At 44.0% G+C, this 19,346-nt stretch overlaps 1 protein-coding gene across 1 annotated transcript in view; it reads right to left on the bottom strand.

Annotated features, from left to right (window-relative positions):
- The window catches only part of PPP1R1A (protein phosphatase 1 regulatory inhibitor subunit 1A), a 260,869-nt gene that overhangs the window by 15,779 nt on the left and 225,744 nt on the right, over nucleotides 1-19,346 (bottom strand). Inside the window, exon 4 of the mRNA XM_075334515.1 lies at nucleotides 13,603-13,666. Within this exon, the coding sequence (XP_075190630.1) occupies nucleotides 13,603-13,666 (64 nt within the window). The remainder of the gene's footprint in view (nucleotides 1-13,602; nucleotides 13,667-19,346) is intronic.

Below are 19,346 nucleotides of genomic sequence, written 5' to 3'. Positions count from 1 at the left end.
CATTAATGTTTCATATGGGAACTTTTTCGCATAAAAAGAATAAATACATTACAAAATTAAAAACAGATTGCACATGGATGACAATGTATGCTGTCAATGATTTTTTGTCCCTCATTCACCAATTTATTAAAAAGAAAAGTTCCCAGGTCTGACAAACTCCAGCGGTTCCTACAACGTTCCTCAAAGGATATGGAGCTCCGTAGTCTTTGAGCAACAGACATTCCTGGCTCACACTGTGCTCCATGATATACAGGACACTGATGAGCGGTGATGTCAGCATCATCATTACTCATACTGATGTCACCACTCATCAGTGTTCTGGGTCTTGCAGAGCGTTAATCGGTTGACGAGGTTTTGGGGCTCAGTTACATTGATCAATGCGATTGCTAAATATCTCCTTTTTCCTAATATTCATAGCAGGTATGCAATTCATTATTCACATGTTCAAATTAGCAAGTAGCATTTTTCATTGTATATTCCAATATTTTTCCATATGCTTGAGGCATTATACCATTATCTAAGTTTGATGTGCAGCCTTATTCTTATATATATAGTATGTATTTTTGGCTTGCACTCATATATATATATATTAGTGCTCACTTCAGTTATCCTATTCAGTTATATGTAGTTTTTTTTCTGAATGTGAACACAGCTCCGCCCCTTTCGGCCATGTTTTTTCCATCTCCTATATAAGAAAGTCCTTAGTTACCCCTCTCCACCCATAGCAGTTTTTAATTGCAATGAGATGACACACAGTTAGGGTCACAGAGCTAGGGACCCCAATATAGAGATATACCTTGACGAGGTTTTGGGGCTCAGTTACATTGATCAATGCGATTGCTAAATATCTCCTTTTTCCTAATATTCATAGCAGGTATGCAATTCATTATTCACATGTTCAAATTAGCAAGTAGCATTTTTCATTGTATATTCCAATATTTTTCCATATGCTTGAGGCATTATACCATTATCTAAGTTTGATGTGCAGCCTTATTCTTATATATATAGTATGTATTTTTGGCTTGCACTCATATATATATATTAGTGCTCACTTCAGTTATCCTATTCAGTTATATGTAGTTTTTTTTCTGAATGTGAACACAGCTCCGCCCCTTTCGGCCATGTTTTTTCCATCTCCTATATAAGAAAGTCCTTAGTTACCCCTCTCCACCCATAGCAGTTTTTAATTGCAATGAGATGACACACAGTTAGGGTCACAGAGCTAGGGACCCCAATATAGAGATATACCTTGACGAGGTTTTGGGGCTCAGTTACATTGATCAATGCGATTGCTAAATATCTCCTTTTTCCTAATATTCATAGCAGGTATGCAATTCATTATTCACATGTTCAAATTAGCAAGTAGCATTTTTCATTGTATATTCCAATATTTTTCCATATGCTTGAGGCATTATACCATTATCTAAGTTTGATGTGCAGCCTTATTCTTATATATTTAATCGGGGAGTGGCTGCTGCTCAAAGTCTATGGAGCCTCATTCAGTGGCTTCATATCCTTTGATCTAGGGAATGAAGGAATGCCGCGGGAGCTGCTGGACTACCTCAGACCTGGGAACTTTGCTTCCTAATAAATTGATGAATGAGGAACAGTCTCTAGTTGTAGTTTATCTTTTTTTTATATCTTTCAGGTTTTCATTTGTGGATTATGTTGGAATCCCTGAAATACGTCTTACGTCTGAACTGCATAGCTTTTTTTTTTTTTAAATACATCGGTGAATCAGGGAAAGGGTTGGGGAGTGTTTTTCCAAATAAGCTATTTTTGTGTGTGCATTTTTTTTTTTTTTCATTTTTACCTACTGCGTTAGTAATAGGGGTGTCTGATGGGGGTGTCTTATAGACAACTCTCCATTACTAACACCAGGGCTTCATGCCAGCTGACACTACACAGCTGACATCATCCCCAACTACAATTACCCTGACTGCCAATACACTAGGGCAATCAGGAAGAACCAAGGCTAAAGCGGGCTTTACACGCTACGATATCGTTAATGAATTATCGGGGTCACGGTGTTTGTGACGCACATCTGGTGTCATTAACGATATCGTAGTGTGTGACACTTATGTGCGACCTTAAACGATCGTAAAAGCGGCCAAAATCGTTTGCCGCGGAGAGGTCGTCCTGAAACATAAAATAGTTTTCGTCTTGTTAACAATGTTGTTCCTCGTTCCTGCGGCAGCACACATCGCTGTGTGTGACACCGCAGGAGCGACGAACATCTCCTTACCTGCTTCCATCGGCAATGCGGAAGGAAGGATGTGTTACGTCCTGCTCATCTCCGCCCCTCCGCTTCTATTGGACGTGTGACGTCGCTGTGACGCCGAACGAACCGCCCCCTTAGAAAGGAGGCAGTTCCCCGGCCAGAGCGACGTCACTAGGCAGGTAAGGCCTTGTGACACTGCCGTAGCGATAATGTTCACTACGGCAGCGATCACAACATATCGCACATACGACAGGGGCGGGTGTTATTGCGCTCAACATCGCTAGCAATTGGTAGCGATGTCGCAGCGTGTAAAGCCCGCTTTAGTGTCAGAATTGGCTCATCTCATATGATGCAGCACTTCTCTGAGGTGGCTGCAACTGCTATTTTTAGATTGGAAAGAGTCCAATAACCATGGACCTTCATAGTCTGGTTATCAGTCCAAAGCTGTCTGCTTTACCTTTGCTGGCTATCAAAAATAGATGGGAGCCCCATGTCATTTTTTAAAATTATTTATCTATTATGTTAAATTAGGCTAAACACCCTCTAGCGCCACATGAAAAGCACTCAAGGGTGCAAGTGTATAATAAGTAGGAGGGGTGGGAAATTAGATACCTGCCAGATATTTCTCTATCTATTCTATCAAATATATTTCTATCATCTACTGTATTTAGTTATATCTTTATACAGTTTTGTGTGTCTGCATATGTGTTTGAGTGCATTGGGACGTTGAACTCTGCTTTGGCCAGCTTCCTGTTTTTCCTGCTGCTTGTGTTTCCATCAACTTAATGATATCTGATATGTTTTGTTTAGATTCTTTTACCTGCAGATTTTCCACATCTAATGAAAGTCTATGGGGACATTCAGCACTGAAAACTCAGAGTACCCGCAATAGAAATTGACATGCTGCGGATTGAAAAAACACATGCAACATAAAAAAAAAGCACAGTGGACATGAGATTTCTATTAAGCCCATCCAATTTGCTTGTATTGTAAAACGCTGTGTTTTTGAAGCAGGAAAAAATATGCAGCATCAAAAAACATGAATAACACTTATCATTGGCACGTACCCTGTGATGATAAAAACTTTGATGGGAGTGTGACGCACCCCAGGGATTTGGGGTACTCGTTCCCGGGCCGTATATTTACTGGGACCGTTCACTGGGTGGCCGTTGCCCGGTTCCGTGACCCTGGGGGTCGCTTAAAAGGGGTTATGTACAGGGGAATAATAATAAAGATTTTGTCGTGACACCACTTGCGGGTTCCGGCTATATGGATGGAGCCGCCGCTGCACAGTCTCTCATTGCTGGGGCTGATATTAATGACAGCCTGGATGTTGTGGCCCTCCGCAAGTAGGGCTAGGCCCCACGGGACAAATGATGGTATTTGATCTTTAAGTCCATTAACAGTACCAGGGCGCGGAAAGAAGGTAGACCACACAAGGGATTGCAGTGTAACTAATTCTTTACTCACGATGGTGATGCTTCCAACCTGATGGAGGCTGGTCCTCACCAATGGTTCCCTTAGTTCCAGTGCCGGCGTGGTGACCTTGTGGCTTCTTTCCCCTGCTCCTGTCTATGGTTGGTGGGTCCCCGTGGCTTGGAGCGTCTGGTAGTGTTTCAGTCTTAGTCCATACGGCGGGCAGTTTAAACCCTGTAGGGTCAGTGCTCTGTTCCAGTCCCTGGTTCTCCCATCACTGCTGGTACCCTGGTCCTGGATGGTCCCCTCACTGTGCAGATTTTATCAGGTCTGCCTGGAGCGTTTGCCCGACCTAGGGCTCTGCACCCCGTCGGTGCTATGGTTCCGAGACTACTCCACTGTACTCCTTCAGCAACCACACGCCTGATCCTGACAGGTCACTGTTACACTCTCCCGTGAGTACTGTTACATCCGTCTCCTTTCACTTCAACTGACTAACTATCTGACCCCTCGTCCCTGGTTGTCATCTAGTGGACTGGATTGGTTCCACCCCTAGTTTGGCCATCCATTGGGTCCAACCCTAGCCCATCACCAGTCCTTGGGGAAGGGAAAAACAGGGATTATATGTGTGTTTTGGTGTTACCGGCACTGGTTTTCTGGGTCCCTAGGAGTACGCCCTGCATCTTTGACAGGATGCAGTTCCTTGTAGCTCCTGATGGCTTCAGGGGCGCTACAGGTGCTTGTTTAAGCAATTGTACAGACGGTTTAATTCCATCCACTTTTCTGCTTTGATAAAATTTTGAATATTTCGACTTATTAAACGGCAGAATGACTATTTCTCAATATTTTTGAAAAATCCTAAATAACTGATTTTCAATGTAATGGTATACATTATGCACGACTTGAAGTCTTGCTTAGATACTAGCAATTCAGCTCTCATGCAACAAAACAGCGTGTCATCCCTAGATGCTGGCTATATTGTTGCAGGTCCATTATTTAGCAGCACAGTCGGTGTAACGCTCGTGAGCTACTCTTCAGTACTGATCCAGAACAGTTCGGTTTGCTCACATCTACGTATATAAAAACGCTCAGATTTTCATGTATATGTCATTCATTTCATGTCATTGAAGGTCTATAAGAGTATACAATTTTTTACCCTTGCCCAGCATCCATAAGTCATGCGAGTGTGCGTTTTTTCTCGTCAAGTATCTATATGTTTTTAACATAATCTTTTACATACTGCAATACTCTATGTACGTTAAAGCTAGTTGTCATAACTAATAATTAGTTAATATATAAACATACAGATAGATAGCTAGAAGAGATCGATATTTTGCAGATAGAGTACATAATTTCCCAACCCCCCCCACATATTATAATCTTGTACCCTTTAGTGCCTTTCATGTGGCACTAAAGGGTGTTTATGCTTGATTAACCTAATAAATAATTATAAAAAACACAACGTGGGGTCCCTCCTTTCAGGCTGGGAAGGTGCATGATTAATGGGCCCTTTTCAGCCTAGAAAAAGCAGCCAGCAGCCGCCCCAAAAGTGGCGCATCACATTAGATTGCCCTGGTGCCTTGGCAATCGGGTAAGGGTAGATGAGGTTGATATCAGTTTGAAATGTTAGCTGCCATCATGTCCTGGTGTTAGTAATGGAGAGGCATCTATTAGACACCCTCATTACTAACCCAGTAAGTGAAAAAATAAAACCACGCAGAAAAATTTTGGATGTTCAAATTAGACACCAGGTTCCCAGCAGGCTTGAATATAAGGAGAGATATAATCCTCCAATATTATCAATAATTAGGTGTATCATAGGATTGAATACTAGAGGATCATTGTGTTTGCTGTTATGGGAATAGGAAGTATGACAATAGCTTGGCCTTTATATGTATGTGAAAATTTCGTGTTTTTCCACCCTCATTGACATGCATTGGCGAGCTTCATCCAAGATACATGGCCATACACAACATGCGCAATTTTTTCCTCAGCCCTATTCCAGCTGAGGAAAAACTCGCAGATGAACAATGCCTCATGGAAGAACATTGGTGCGATCTGAATGAAGTCAATAATGATTGTCCCTGTATAAGGATGCCAATAATAGGATTATGTAAATGATTGCATTTCAATGCTGCAACGCACTCAAGCATTACATAGTGTTTGAGTGGAAATAATCTAGAACAGATTTTATCTAAATAATGAGAGTAATGTACATTAGACTAGCATTGGCTCATTAAACTGGTTGCTACATGACGAGGTGTAAACTACTGACGTGCTTCCGTGATGTGAGAATAGCTGTCGGAGTGCGTAGACTTGATGCCTATCCGTGGGTGGGAGTGTATGTTGTAATCTGTCTTGTTGGTGAGTGGGTGGTTGTGTAAAACTACAGGTGTAATAGGCGACATTACAATTTCATCAGCTCTTCGTAATTAACTGGGGAAAAATACACTCTATGCATCTATGAGCTTCAGATCTTAAGTGGAGAAACAATTGTTAAATATTTATTTTGCAATTTTTGGATAACTGGGAAGCAATTATGTTTTGTCTTTTAATGCACGTCTCATAGCAACTTACATTATGCAGTAATAAAGCTATTTTGTTTAGAGCAGTTAAAAGTACATTATAAAGGAAGGGTTTTGTGTTTTTCTTTTTCTCAAAGTTACAATATATATTGGATAGGCATTCAAGTAATAAAGTTTTGTTTTTTTTTACTACATGCAGTTGATGATTAGGGTGGCTGCACATGAGCCTGGTTTTTGCCCAAATACTGTGTGTGAAAATACGGACATCACAGCAACCAATGTTATTCAATGGGGCAGTGCAGATAAGTGAGGTTTTTTCCATCTCAGTTTTCTGTATGAAACTTTTATATACATTCATGTGAATCCGGCCTTACAGATATTTTAGTGGATTACAAAAACATGGCTGCTTTCTCTCAGTAGTAGCACCACACCTGGTTTGGGTTTCATCTGGTACTGCAATTTTTCTTAATCATAGACATCACTTAGGAAAGTATGACTGGCGGCCTTGCCGTAATGACCCAACCCAAAACCCACATGTGATGGTGTGATATTGTGGGTTATGTATTATTTTGTGTGGGTTAATGTTTAGACATGGTTCACTGTCCATTATTTGTATTGCGTGTGTGTACATTGTATTGTCTGCAGGGTTATAACTCCTTGGAAGCGCTTCTGTCCCTAAGTGTGGGGGAGGGGACCTACAATCCACTTAACTTCTTTGCTTACCTGGGGGATGAGGCAGTCTGTTTGAGAACTTCAAAAGTGAAGCAGGAAGATTGAACCTCTGGGGGAAAAGCTGCGGCTCCCCAAAGAGACCTGGACATTTATCACTTATTGAATTATATTCATATTTCTGGACTAATTTTACCCTCTGTATAGTGGATTATGTTATGGACCATTTGATTTGCTTGGAATAAATGTTCTTTGTTTTGTCATCTCTCGCTCTGTTGATTGTGTGGTATGGGAGAAGGACCCCGTCACACCACACTTTCCCCTTCTTAACCTTAAATAAGACACGACTGCGTGACATTGGCCACAGCAGCCCCGTTTATTAACACCAAACAAGCAATAACATTGCATCCATAAACATAGTAATATTCCATAAACATAACCACCAGCAAAGGGGGGGGGGGTAAAAGAAGAGTCCATTGTACATGATTGCAACACCAGCTCCACCTCAGCCGCACCACACCGGCTCGAGGACACCCAGCCTAGTGTTGCCCAACCAGAAGGCACCCACGTTAACATGCCCCGCTGTGACCCAGCACAGTATGGTCCCACATTAACATGTCCCACAGCAGGGACCCACCTTAACCAATTATACCATTGCCCCACCAGTGGTAACCCATTCTTCCACTGGGTTCCCCCCCCCGCTCTTTGTGAAATCCACCGACTTCAAATACACCCCCCTCTTTCCGCTGACGCTGCAACAAGGTCAATCCTCTTCGTTTCTCCCTGTCAATCTCCAGAAGACCCTGAAATTAGGGTAGGAGGGTGGGACGATTCTGGATGTCTGTCAGGTAAGGCTAGGTTCACATTTCCGTTGTTTTGCATCAGTTACATGTGTTGCTTGACGCATGTGACTGATGCGTTGTACAACGGATGACAAAGAACAGAATTCATTGTCGGACTCCGTTGTGTGCTGGGGGCGGAGCGTGAGGGGGGCGGAGCGTGAGTGGGCGGAGTGTGAGGGGGCAGAGCCGAGCGGGGCCGTGGTGCTGAGGACGTCAGTGCCGCGGGGACTGCAGGGGGACAGGTGAGTGTGTGTGTGTGTGTGTGTAGGTGTGTGTACACATGCGGAGTGCGGGAGGGGGCGGAGCCGAGCGGGGAAGTGTCGGCCACCCTGCACACGTATCCAGGGTAAATATTGGGTAACTAACCAAAGCGCATTGCTTAGTAATCCGATGTGTATCCTGGTTACGTGTGCAGGGAGCCAGAGAGAGCATGCGCAGCAAAATCCTACGGATTGCGCTGCTCAAAAAACGTTACAGGCTGCGTTCCTTCCGCCCCGCGGTCAGTCGTTCCACGACTGATCAGTCGGGCGGAGGGTGCAACGCAGCATCATCAGTCACAATCCGCCGCTCATACAAGTCTATGGGAACAACGGAATCCGCCAAATGGATTCCGTTGTTTACCAGAGCAGCGGATTGTGACTGATACAATTTAACGAAAGTGTGAACTTAGCCTAAGGAATGACCAGCCCCCCACAGTTCTGCCCTATATATCCATCCCACAACTGACCACTCCCTGACAACTTACATCGCACCATAACCCCCATAACTCCACCCTACACTTTCCCGCACCTTAATCCTCCGCTAACCCTCAGGCCTAGCATCCCTCCTCAGTCATGTTCGCCCTACATGGAGCCCCTTTGGGGCAGGCGTCCGGGCCTGTCTTGACTTAGGAAAGTCTGACTGATGGCCTTGCCGTAATAACCCAACCCAAAACCCACACTTTCCCCTTTTTAACCTAAAATAAGACACAACTGCATGACATTGGATGTAAAAGGCCACAGCAGCCCTGTTTATTGACACCAAACAAACAATAGTATTTCGTCCATAAACATAGTAATATTCCATAAGCATAACCACCAGCAAAGGAGGGGGGATAAATGAAGAGTCCATTATACATGATTGCAACACCAGTTCCACCATGTGCCTTCAGCCACACCACATCGGCTCGAAGACACCCAGCCGAGTGTTGCCCAACCAATGTCGTGCTGGGACCCAGCCCAGCAGGGACCCACAATAACATGTCCCGCTGAGACCCAGCACAGCAGGGTCCCACGATAACATGCCCTGCTATGACCCAGCACAGCAGGGTCCCACGTTAACATGTCCCACTGTGACCCAGCACAGCAGGGACCCACCTTAACCAAGTATACCATTGCACTACCAGGGGTAAACCCGTTCCTGCACTGGGTTCCCCCCCCTCTTTGTACAATCCACCAACTTCAAATACCCCCCTCCTTTCCGCCACAGCGAGCATGTATGACACCTTGTACGTGCGAGTCCCGCCTCCAAAAACCCAACCCGAGCCGACTCCACGGCTCGAATAACCAATGCCATGGTATCAATACCAAGCGAGCAAAACTGACCCCATTGGACCTCACAATGCCAACCTGCACTGAACCACCAGTACAACAAGGCCAGCCGCACCTATGACCTTCAGCTATCTGACCACAGCATCCGATCCTACGCACCGCCTGCGCGACCAGTCCCCAATGAGCCACTTGAGCCGCCGCCCCCATCCCAAAGGAATAGGGTGCGAACTCTGCCTCGTTGAGACCGCAACACTGCAGGCACCTCCGAAATTGCACACCAACTTATAATTAAGCAACGCCAACCAATCGTATTGTAACAAAAGAACCTACACTGGTTCCCTAACCTCCGACAGATTCCGAAAATGTGCCCTGTAAAACATACTCGGCAGTTATTCCCAAGACAGGAGCCCCTGTGAACGACCATACAAACACAGCACCCAGGCAGGAAGACAGGGCCAAAGGCAGTCAGGCCCGATGTCACGGATCAAGCCCCAGGACGCAACAGCGACCAAGTTTCCTCCACTCGTGTGCAGTACCACAACCTCTGGTCGTCCCGTCAACCTTGTGTGATAGCACCAATCCTAAAATATCCACCCCAAACAATTAGCAAAACCAATCCAAAGTTCATAGTTGAATTCATAGTTGAATTCATAGTTTTACTGTAGCTTGACAATGAGTTTAAGAGATCTAAGCCATTACTGATTTGTGTCCTAATTAGTGATGAGTGAGTTTTGTGGCACTCCTTATTTGGGCTGCTCTGACGCGACTCGAGTACAGCAAATAATGGAAGTCAATGGGAAACTCGAGCATTTTCAAACGCAAATGCTCGAGGCTCAATCGAGTACCGAGCAGTGGCGAGCATGCTTGCCGGTCTTTACATTGTGCTGGTCTCAGATTGTGGAGCAAAAACCTGGTGTCAGATTCCTTTTTAAGTGAATCTGTCACCAGGTTTTTGCTACCTCATCTGAGAGCACCATAATGTAGGAAAAGAGACCCTCAATTCAACAATGTATCTCTTAATTTACTAGGTGCAGCAGCTGTGACACAATCACAGTTCTTAGACGTAACATGTATCAGAGCTTAGAAAGCTAACCCCGCCCGCAGCAGGCTCTGTGTACATTGTCTGTTGACAGTTTGCTGCTTATCAGAGATGGGGTGTGATTGGTCAAGCAGTGAGACTTAAGGTCCAGTCACACTAAGCAACTTACCAGCGATCCCAACAACGATAGGAATCGCTGGTAAGTTGCTAGGAGGTTGCTGGTGAGATGTCACACTGCGACGCTCCAGCAATCCCACCAACAACCTGACCTGGCAGGGATAGCTGGAGCGTCGCTACACGAGTTGCTGGTGAGCTCACCAGCAACCAGTGACCAGCCCCCAGCGCCGCGTGGAAGATGCTGCGCTTGGTAACTAAGGTAAATATCGGGTAACCAACCCGATATTTACCTTGGTTACCAGCGCACGGAGCTACACGTGCAGAGAGCAGCGCACACTGAGCGCTGGCTCCCTGCTCTCCTAGTTACAGCACACATCGGGTTAATTACCCGATGTGTGCTGCAGCTACATGTGCACAGAGCAGGGAGCAGCGCACACCGCTTAGCGCTGGCTCCTTGCTCTCCTAGTTACAGCACACATCGGGTTAATTACCCGATGTGTACTGCAGCTAAATGTGCACAGAGCAGGGAGCAGCGCACAATGCTTAGCGCTGGCTCCCTGCTCTCCTAGCTACAGCACACATTGGGTTAATTAACCCGAAGTGTCCTGCAGCTACATGTGCACAGAGCAGGAGCCGGCACTGACAGGGAGAGCGGCGGAGGCTGGTAACAAAGGTAAATATCGGGTAACCAAGGACAGGGCTTCTTGGTTACCCGATGTTTACTGTGGTTACCAGCCTCCGCAGAAGCCGGCTCCTGCTGCCTGCACATTTAGTTGTTGCTCTCTCGCTGTCACACACATCGATGTGTGCTTCACAGCAGGACAGCAACAACTAAAAAATGGCCCAGGACATTCAGCAACAACCAACGACCTCACAGCAGGGGCCAGGTTGTTGCTGGATGTCACACACAGCGACATCACTAGCAACATCGCTGCTACGTCACAAAAGTTGTTCGTTAGCAGCGATGTTGCTAGCGATGTTGCTTAGTGTGACGGGGCCTTTAGGGTACCATCACACTTTAGCGAAGCGATGCTCCAGCGATCCCACCAGCGATCTGACCTGGTCAGGATCGCTGGTGCGTTGCTACATGGTCGCTGGTGAGCTGTCAATCAGGCAGACCTCACCAGCGACCAGTGACCAGCCCCCAGCTAGCAGCGACGCGTGGAAGTGATGCTGTGTTTGGTAACTAAGGTAAATATCGGGTAACCAAGCGCTCGGTTACCCGATATTTACCTTGGTTACCAGCGCACACCGCTTAGCGCTGGCTCCCTGCACTCCTAGCCAGAGTACACATCGGGTTAATAAGCAAACCGCTTTGCTTATTTACCTGATGTGTACTCCGACTAATTGTGCAGGGAGCAGGGAGCCGGCACTGGCAGCCTGAGAGCGGCGGACGCTAGTAACCAAGGTAAATAATGGGTAACCAAGCAAAGGGCTTCGCTTGGTTACCCAATATTCACCTTGGTTACAGCTTACCGCAGGCTGCCAGACGCCGGCTCCCTTCTCCCTGCACATTCAGATCATTGCTCTCTCGCTGTCAAACACCTTGTTACTAGTGTTTTGATAACCTGATATAAATGTGAACCAGGGGTATTTTAGGGCTACCTGAGGCTAGTCTAGGGTTAGGGTCACCGGATTCCCTATTGGGGCACTGTCCCGTCCTGATTGAGGACAGGAGGGGATACATTTGTACCAGGACTCCCTTCCAAGAGCAATAGAATCCGTGTTTACCCTTATCTCAATCTGGTATGCAAACCAGGTTGTAGTACATGTGATTGTCCCCAGTACCCTATCCACTATCTTAAATGTGCCCTACCCGCATATCTCATAACCTGTATTATTCAAGACTTTTTGAGGGTGAAATAGAGAATTTTTAGGGACAGCCGTCGTCGAGTGGGGGCGCCATTTTTGTCATCATTAGGGTGCCAACCTCCACGGTAAGATAGTGGACAGGAGGGAGGTGCATATTTTAGGGTGAGAACTTTACCCTCCTCCCTTTTTCCTCTTTTGTAGTATTTGCCCATGGTGTATTGGATAATTTTAAGTTTAATTAATAAAATAGATTTTTAAAGGGTTATATTATTTGATTTGTCTCACTGTCACACACAGTGATGTGTGCTTCACAGCGGGAGAGCAACGTCCAAAAAATTAACCACCACTGTGTGTAACGAGCAGCGATCTCGCAGTAGGGGCCAGATCACTGCTCAGTGACACACACAGCGAGATCGCTAATGAGGTCACTGGTGCGTCACAAAAAAACGTGACTCAGCAGCGATCTCAGTAGCGATCTCGCTATGTGAGAAGTACCCCTTAGTCATCTGGTGATAAAACCTTCATTGTAAATTAAAAAAAACACACATGTTTTGACCCTACCACACGCTGTCCTAAGATTACATAGGAAAAACCTGTTGACAGATTCCCATTAAGGAAGACCACATCTTTACTATTGAAGGCCTCCTTTGAATAAAAACAAGTAAGACTTTTCAGAAAGATTACATGATATTTCTACACTATTTTTATTCACTATTCTGGGGACATTTGGTGAAAACGTTTTCATGAATTATATAATTTCCCATTGTGAGAGCAAATCAGAACACTGAACACAAATACTTCCAGGAACTCAATTTACACAGATGCGTTATCAGTCGTCAGCTAATTATATTAGCAAGTTATGTGAAAAAGTTAATCATTATACTTTAATTGTCTATTAACTCATCAGCCTTATATGTTTTTATTTTATTTTTTATTTTCAAAATGGAAATAAAAAGGTTCTGGGCTAAGTATCAACCTCTGCTTATGACACTGAATAAAATAGCTCCTGTATAAAATGCGGCTCTTGGAAATAATGGCTTGTAATTACAGAGCACATTTTCTGTCACACTGTACATTGTTCCATTGTTACATTGTTAGGAGCCAGCCTATTGTTATCAGAGGCTTTAAGCTCAATTAAAAGTTCCCTTCAGAATTGAAGACATAGATGTCCAGTCATGTCAGGCTCCTGAGGGCAACCAATCTCTAATCTTCATAAAATGGTCTTTCCACTGGGGTTATACAATAGATCAGTAGTCTTTTGACATACTATTCCCTGTTTGTGACACTATCCATCAAAGTTGACTAATTATATTATTATTTTCTATTGTGCTTTAATTTGTTCTTAATTTCTCTGCAGGAAAAAAAGACAATGATACAAAGCATAAATGCAAAACACATGGACATATAAATGCCTTCATCAGTCACTCCGTACCTTTCATGGTGGGTGTTGTGCGTGACACTTTTTTCCTCTGATGTGGTGACATAGATAAAGTAGACTGTAAGAGACAAAGAAGCATGTTGTCAGATATCACTGTGACACTCTGAATGGTGTACGAATCAATCATTATGTCTTTACCTCAATGGATTCAATTTTTTTTGTTCTTTTTTTACTAATCAATAGGGGCACAGACCTGTTTTTTTCAGACCAGGACTTAATCTGTCCCCTTCTCCTGACTTCTACCGATCCGATCATTTGTCACTAAAACACAAGGTATTGTTCACGCCAGAAAACAAATGATCAGTCATGTATTGCTTAGAAATTTAGATTTAAGAGATGATTCTTTTATTAGTCAAAATAGAAATCACTGAAGGCTTAAGCGGGCTTGACACGCAACGACATCGCTAACAAGATGTCGTTGGGGGTCACGGAATTCGTGACGCACATCCGGCCTCATTAGCGATGTCGTTGCGTGTGAAACGCAGGAACGACCATTAACGATCAAAATTACTTACCAAATCGCTGATCGTTGACCAGTCGTTCCTATCCCGATTATCGTTGCTGCAGCAGGTACGATGTTATTCGTCGTTCCTGCGGCAGCACACATCACTATATGTGACACCTTCACAGACTGGAGTAGCGTTTCTGACAAAAAAAAATATGCAGTTTTGCAGAACTTAACGTGATTGAAGCCACAACCGATTTTGCCTCTTACGCAGTTCCATCCACTTTGCTTGAGCTGCTGTAAACTGGTGTGAAAGTAGAAAAAGCAGCAAAATTGTTGTGACACTTTGCTTTGCTCAAGAGTTTCGTAGCTTTTCAAAGCATATCACTCCAGTTGTCTAATGCAAAAGATTTCACGAGTTGCCCATTAAGTGTTTACTCACTTATTTTTTTGTGTTCGTGAGTTTACAACACCCTGCCATGTACCTTAATGTTAATTTTGGGGCATATTCCTTGAGTAAGAGCCAATGACTTCAAAATACACATCCAGCACGTCAAAGGTCAAGACGGAAAATAATAAAAAGTAGCAAGCGTTTGTCAAATTATTGCATATCATTGTGTTATTATTTCAATGCATATTATTGAATTGTATTTTGTATGTGGTGCATAAAAATGTATTATACAATTGTGCTATATTTACCTTCACTAGTAGTGATTAGTTACATTTCATTGTCTACTGTGTACATCTGGACTTTATCTGATCCAATTTTTATTCTCCATTTCTAAAAGAGCATGAAATATTGAATAACTGGACTGAATCATGCAGCAGATGGGCACTGGCCACATGAGAAATATAAGTCATAATATAGATTTTTATTTTATCTGATATGGATCTTTCAATACCATAAAACTACATGTATGGACTAAAAAGGGACTCTGTCAGCACAAAATGACAGCTCAAAACAAGGACAGGCGCTCAGTGCATCACAGCGTGGCCAAACATTTAAAGAGAGCCAACCACCAGAATTTTGTGATATGAACTAAAGGCAGTGGCATATTGGTACTAAGATCCTGAATCCAGGCATACCTGTTGTGGAAAAATCAGATGCTTGATTGCGGAAATATCTTTAATCAAAGTTGCAGAAATGCTGTGCACTTTGATTGACGGGTGCAACGGGGGCAGGTCTTTGTGGATCGGGTCCTTACTGTAAAGTTCTAATCCTGCGTCCTCTTGGCTTGCCCCCATTTCTTTATTTGAATATTGCGCTGTGCTGCCATTGCGGTTGTTGGTGCCACATTTGCATTGCCACAGTAATTCTGTCTTCATGAAAATGGCGCCGGAGTCTGTGCATGCGCGTACCACAATCTCCAACGCTATTTTATTGAAGACATTGCGGTCAAGACTAAAGGCCACTTTACACACAGAGATAAATCTTTGGCAGATCTGTGGTTGCAGTGAAATCATGGACATATTGTTCCATTTGTACACAGCCACAAACCTGGCACTGATTGTCCACAATTTCACTGCAACCACAGATCTGCCAAAGATTTATCTCTGTGTGTAAAGTGGCCTTAAGAGCTGCAGGGGCGCATGCGCAGATGTAAAAAAAAAAAAATCTGTGCACGCGCTGATGCCTCTCATGGCTGCCATCAGTCCCTAGATTAGTAATCTGAGGCATCTATGGGACACCCTCATTATAATCCTGTAAGTGAAAAGAAATAAAACACAAACACCCTCTTTCACCCCTTTATTAACCCCCAAAACACCCTTCCAGATCCATCATAATTCATACACAGTCCCATGATGACCCTCAGCTCTGCTACATCCAGAGGCTGCAAAGAGGCTTACTGCAGGCTCTGGGAATAACCGACAGCCGAGGTGGACCCAGCTGTGAGCCGGTGACATCACTCAGTTCACTGGAATTCACACCCGGGTTCCTACAGTGTGATCTCAGATGACCTGACTGTTGGACTACAGGACACGGCAGTTACGCACAGTCCAGCAGTCAGGTCACCTGAGGTCAAACTGGGGGCTCCCCTGCTGCCCTCAGTGAAAGTGCTGCCGGATTACTGGACTGCGGGACACGGCCATGACCAGCAATCTGCCAATAGCTTCAACTTTCACAGTGGGAGAGCCCCCAGTGTGACCTCACATGACCTGACTTCCGGATTGACAGACTGCGGATAATGGCAGTCAGGTCACACCATGGAAGAAAAGTCACTCCAGAAGTTCTTTGAGGAACTCTGAATGATCCAATGTTGTCCTAAATGACTGATGATGATAAATATAAGCCACCTGTGTGTAATCAAGTCTCCGTATAAATGCACCTGCTCTGTGATAGTCTCAGTGTTCTGTTTAAAGCGCAGAGAGCATCATGAAGACCAAGGAACACAACAGGCAGGTCTGTGATACTGTTGTGGAGAAGTTTAAAGCCGGATTTGGTTACAAAAAGATTTCCAAAACTTTAAACATCCCAAAGAACACTATGCAAGCGATCATATTGAAATGGAAGGAGTATGATGCCACTGCAAATCTATCAAGACCCGGCCGTCGAAGACTGATCAGAGATGCAGCCAAGAGGCCCATGATCACTCTGGATGAACTGCAGAGATCTACATCTGAGGTGGGAGAGTCTGTCCATAGGACAACAATCAGTCGTACACTGCACAAATCTGGCCTTTATGGAAGAGTGGCAAGGAGAAAGCCATTTCTCAAAGATATCCATAAAAAGTGTCATTTAAAGTTTGCCATAAGCCACCTGGAAGACACACGAAACATGTGGAAGAAGGTGCTCTGGTCAGATGAAATCAAAATCAAACTATTTGGGCACAATTCCAAATGATATGTTTGGCGAAAAAGCAACATAGGTCATCACCCTGAACACACCATCCCCACTGTCAAACATGGTGTTGGCAGCATCATGATTTGGGCCTGCTTTTCTTCAGCAGGGACATGGAAGATGGTTAAAATTGATGGGAAGATGGATGGAGCCAAATACAAGACAATTCTTGAAGAGAACCTGTTGGAGTCTGCAAAAGACCTGAGACTGGGTTGAAGACTTGTCTTCCAACAAGACAATGTTCCCAAACAAAAAGCAAAATCTACAATGGAATGTTTCACAAATAAACGTATCCAGGTGTCAAGTCAAAGTCCAGACCTGAATCCAATCGAGAATCTGTGGAAATAGCTGAAAACTGCTGTTCACAAACGCTCTCCATCCAACCTCACTCAGCTCCAGCTGTTTGCAAAGGAAGAATGGGCAAGAATTTCAGTCTCTCGATGTGCAAAACTGATAGACACATACCCCAAGCGACTGCAGCTGTAATCGCAGCAAAAGGTGGCGTTACAAAGTATTAACTTAAAAGGGACTAATAATATTGCACGTCTCAATTTTCAGTTATTTATTTTTTTAAAAAGTTTAAAATAAGCAATAAATTTCGTTCAACTTCACAATTGTGTACCACTTGTTGATTCTTCACCATAAAATTAAAATTTTTATCTTTATGTTTGAAGCCTGAAAAGTGGGAAAAGGTTGAAAAATTTAAGGGGGTCGAATACTTTCGCAAGGCACTGTATATTGTTTCTTAATCATTTAAAAGCAGACAGTGAAAGGAAATCTTTTTTTCTATTTCTTGTCCAGGTCTCGGAGGTCATTGTATCATACGGTCACAATGTCATGATGACCTCAAAACACTTGCCACAACCTTATTATGCTCAATGATCTCCAAGGCCTGGATGTGGTTGGAAGTCTGGGCTTATAGCTATGAGGCCGCAGATGCTGCGCAAAGCAATAGAAAGAAGAGGGTGTGATGACGGCCAGCAAGTAAGGGGCGGTCAGAGAGGTGAGGGATGAGGTGTGGATCATTATTTTTTTTTTTTATCTTCTGCCGACCCTCTACCAGCTCCAACTTACATATAAATTCATCTTAAGAACAAGCCTACAGAACCTATTTTATTCGTAAGCAGTGCACTGCCCATACATCATGAGGTGGCCATTTTGCTTTCTGATAAAAATGGATTTAGAGAAACAGTTTGGAGCAGCTAAATGGACCATAGGAACAATAGACTGGCTATGTTCATTGACTTTTATAGTAGAGATCTCTAGACATGCTCTGTGACCTGTACAGATGACATTGTGCACAAAAGGGGAGGAGGTGAGCTGTGACTATCACCTGTTGAGGTTGATTTTGTGTTATTTATATATGCTAGTTACTGACACTACCTTGGGTGTTATCATAATTACATGATTACCAAAAAATAACCTCGATAGGTCAGAGGTCAGTGAGAAAATTTAATGATTATGTGTACTTCAATATCGTCATGTAAATTAAAGAAACAATCACCAAGAAAGTTCATAAATATATCTCACAGCTTAATATTAAGAATAAGCTATTTTCTGATGACACAGCCCTTTTAAGGTCGCCGGGCACAATTCATAGAGATGGGCAAATTTATTCATGTGGAATTTAATTTTACAAAAATCCGCATTCTCCGGAATACAGACTTTTTCTGATTTTCACTGCACAACATCACCGTATAGGGCCAGAGAAAGGTTTAAAGAAAATAGTACCTCCCCGCTCACCTGTGCGAATACCCCCACTGCTCTCTGCCCGTCATCTGTCCCTCCGGGCCTCTTCTTTTCGTCATCACATACTGCATCTAATGCCTCCTTGACACGTCCATGATTCTGGTACGCATGACGTCCGTTTTCATACGTACCAAAGATATGGACATATGCAGACCAAATCGATGGGTCTGCGCACACATCCCTGATGTGTATCCATGTGGAGCACATATATGTCCATGTGCTCCACATGACGACATGTTAGTTTTTCTCCAGCAGCACGGGTGTCACAAGGACCACACACTGATATGATCCATGTGACATCAGGGTGACATGTAGCAGAGAAAACACATGTCTTTGAAATAAAATAATTTTCTATACTCACCTGTTTCCTATCCTGCTGTCTTCGAAGCTGTGGTCACTTGTTTCCAGGCCTGCTCATTAAGCTCATGCATATTCACTGATCAAGAAGCAGCAGCAGCACCGGTGACAGCAGCGCTGGGGAGAGGTGAATATAGAAGTTTCTGCTGCCGGTGTGCTATCACAGATAGCACAAGAGGAGCACACATTGAACACACCACACACACATATACACACCACACCACGGCCCGTGAAAAATGTGTGTTTTTATCACGCACGTGTGAAGGGGGCCGAAGACATCTTTCCTCTAAATTGAATTTTCTGGATCAGCACGAGGTCTCAACGGACACTATGCATCATTTGTCGCAC

Source organism: Anomaloglossus baeobatrachus, chromosome 2 (assembly GCF_048569485.1).
Source record: "Anomaloglossus baeobatrachus isolate aAnoBae1 chromosome 2, aAnoBae1.hap1, whole genome shotgun sequence".
NCBI lineage: Eukaryota > Metazoa > Chordata > Amphibia > Anura > Aromobatidae > Anomaloglossus > Anomaloglossus baeobatrachus.
This window is presented reverse-complemented; position numbering and strand designations above follow the sequence as displayed.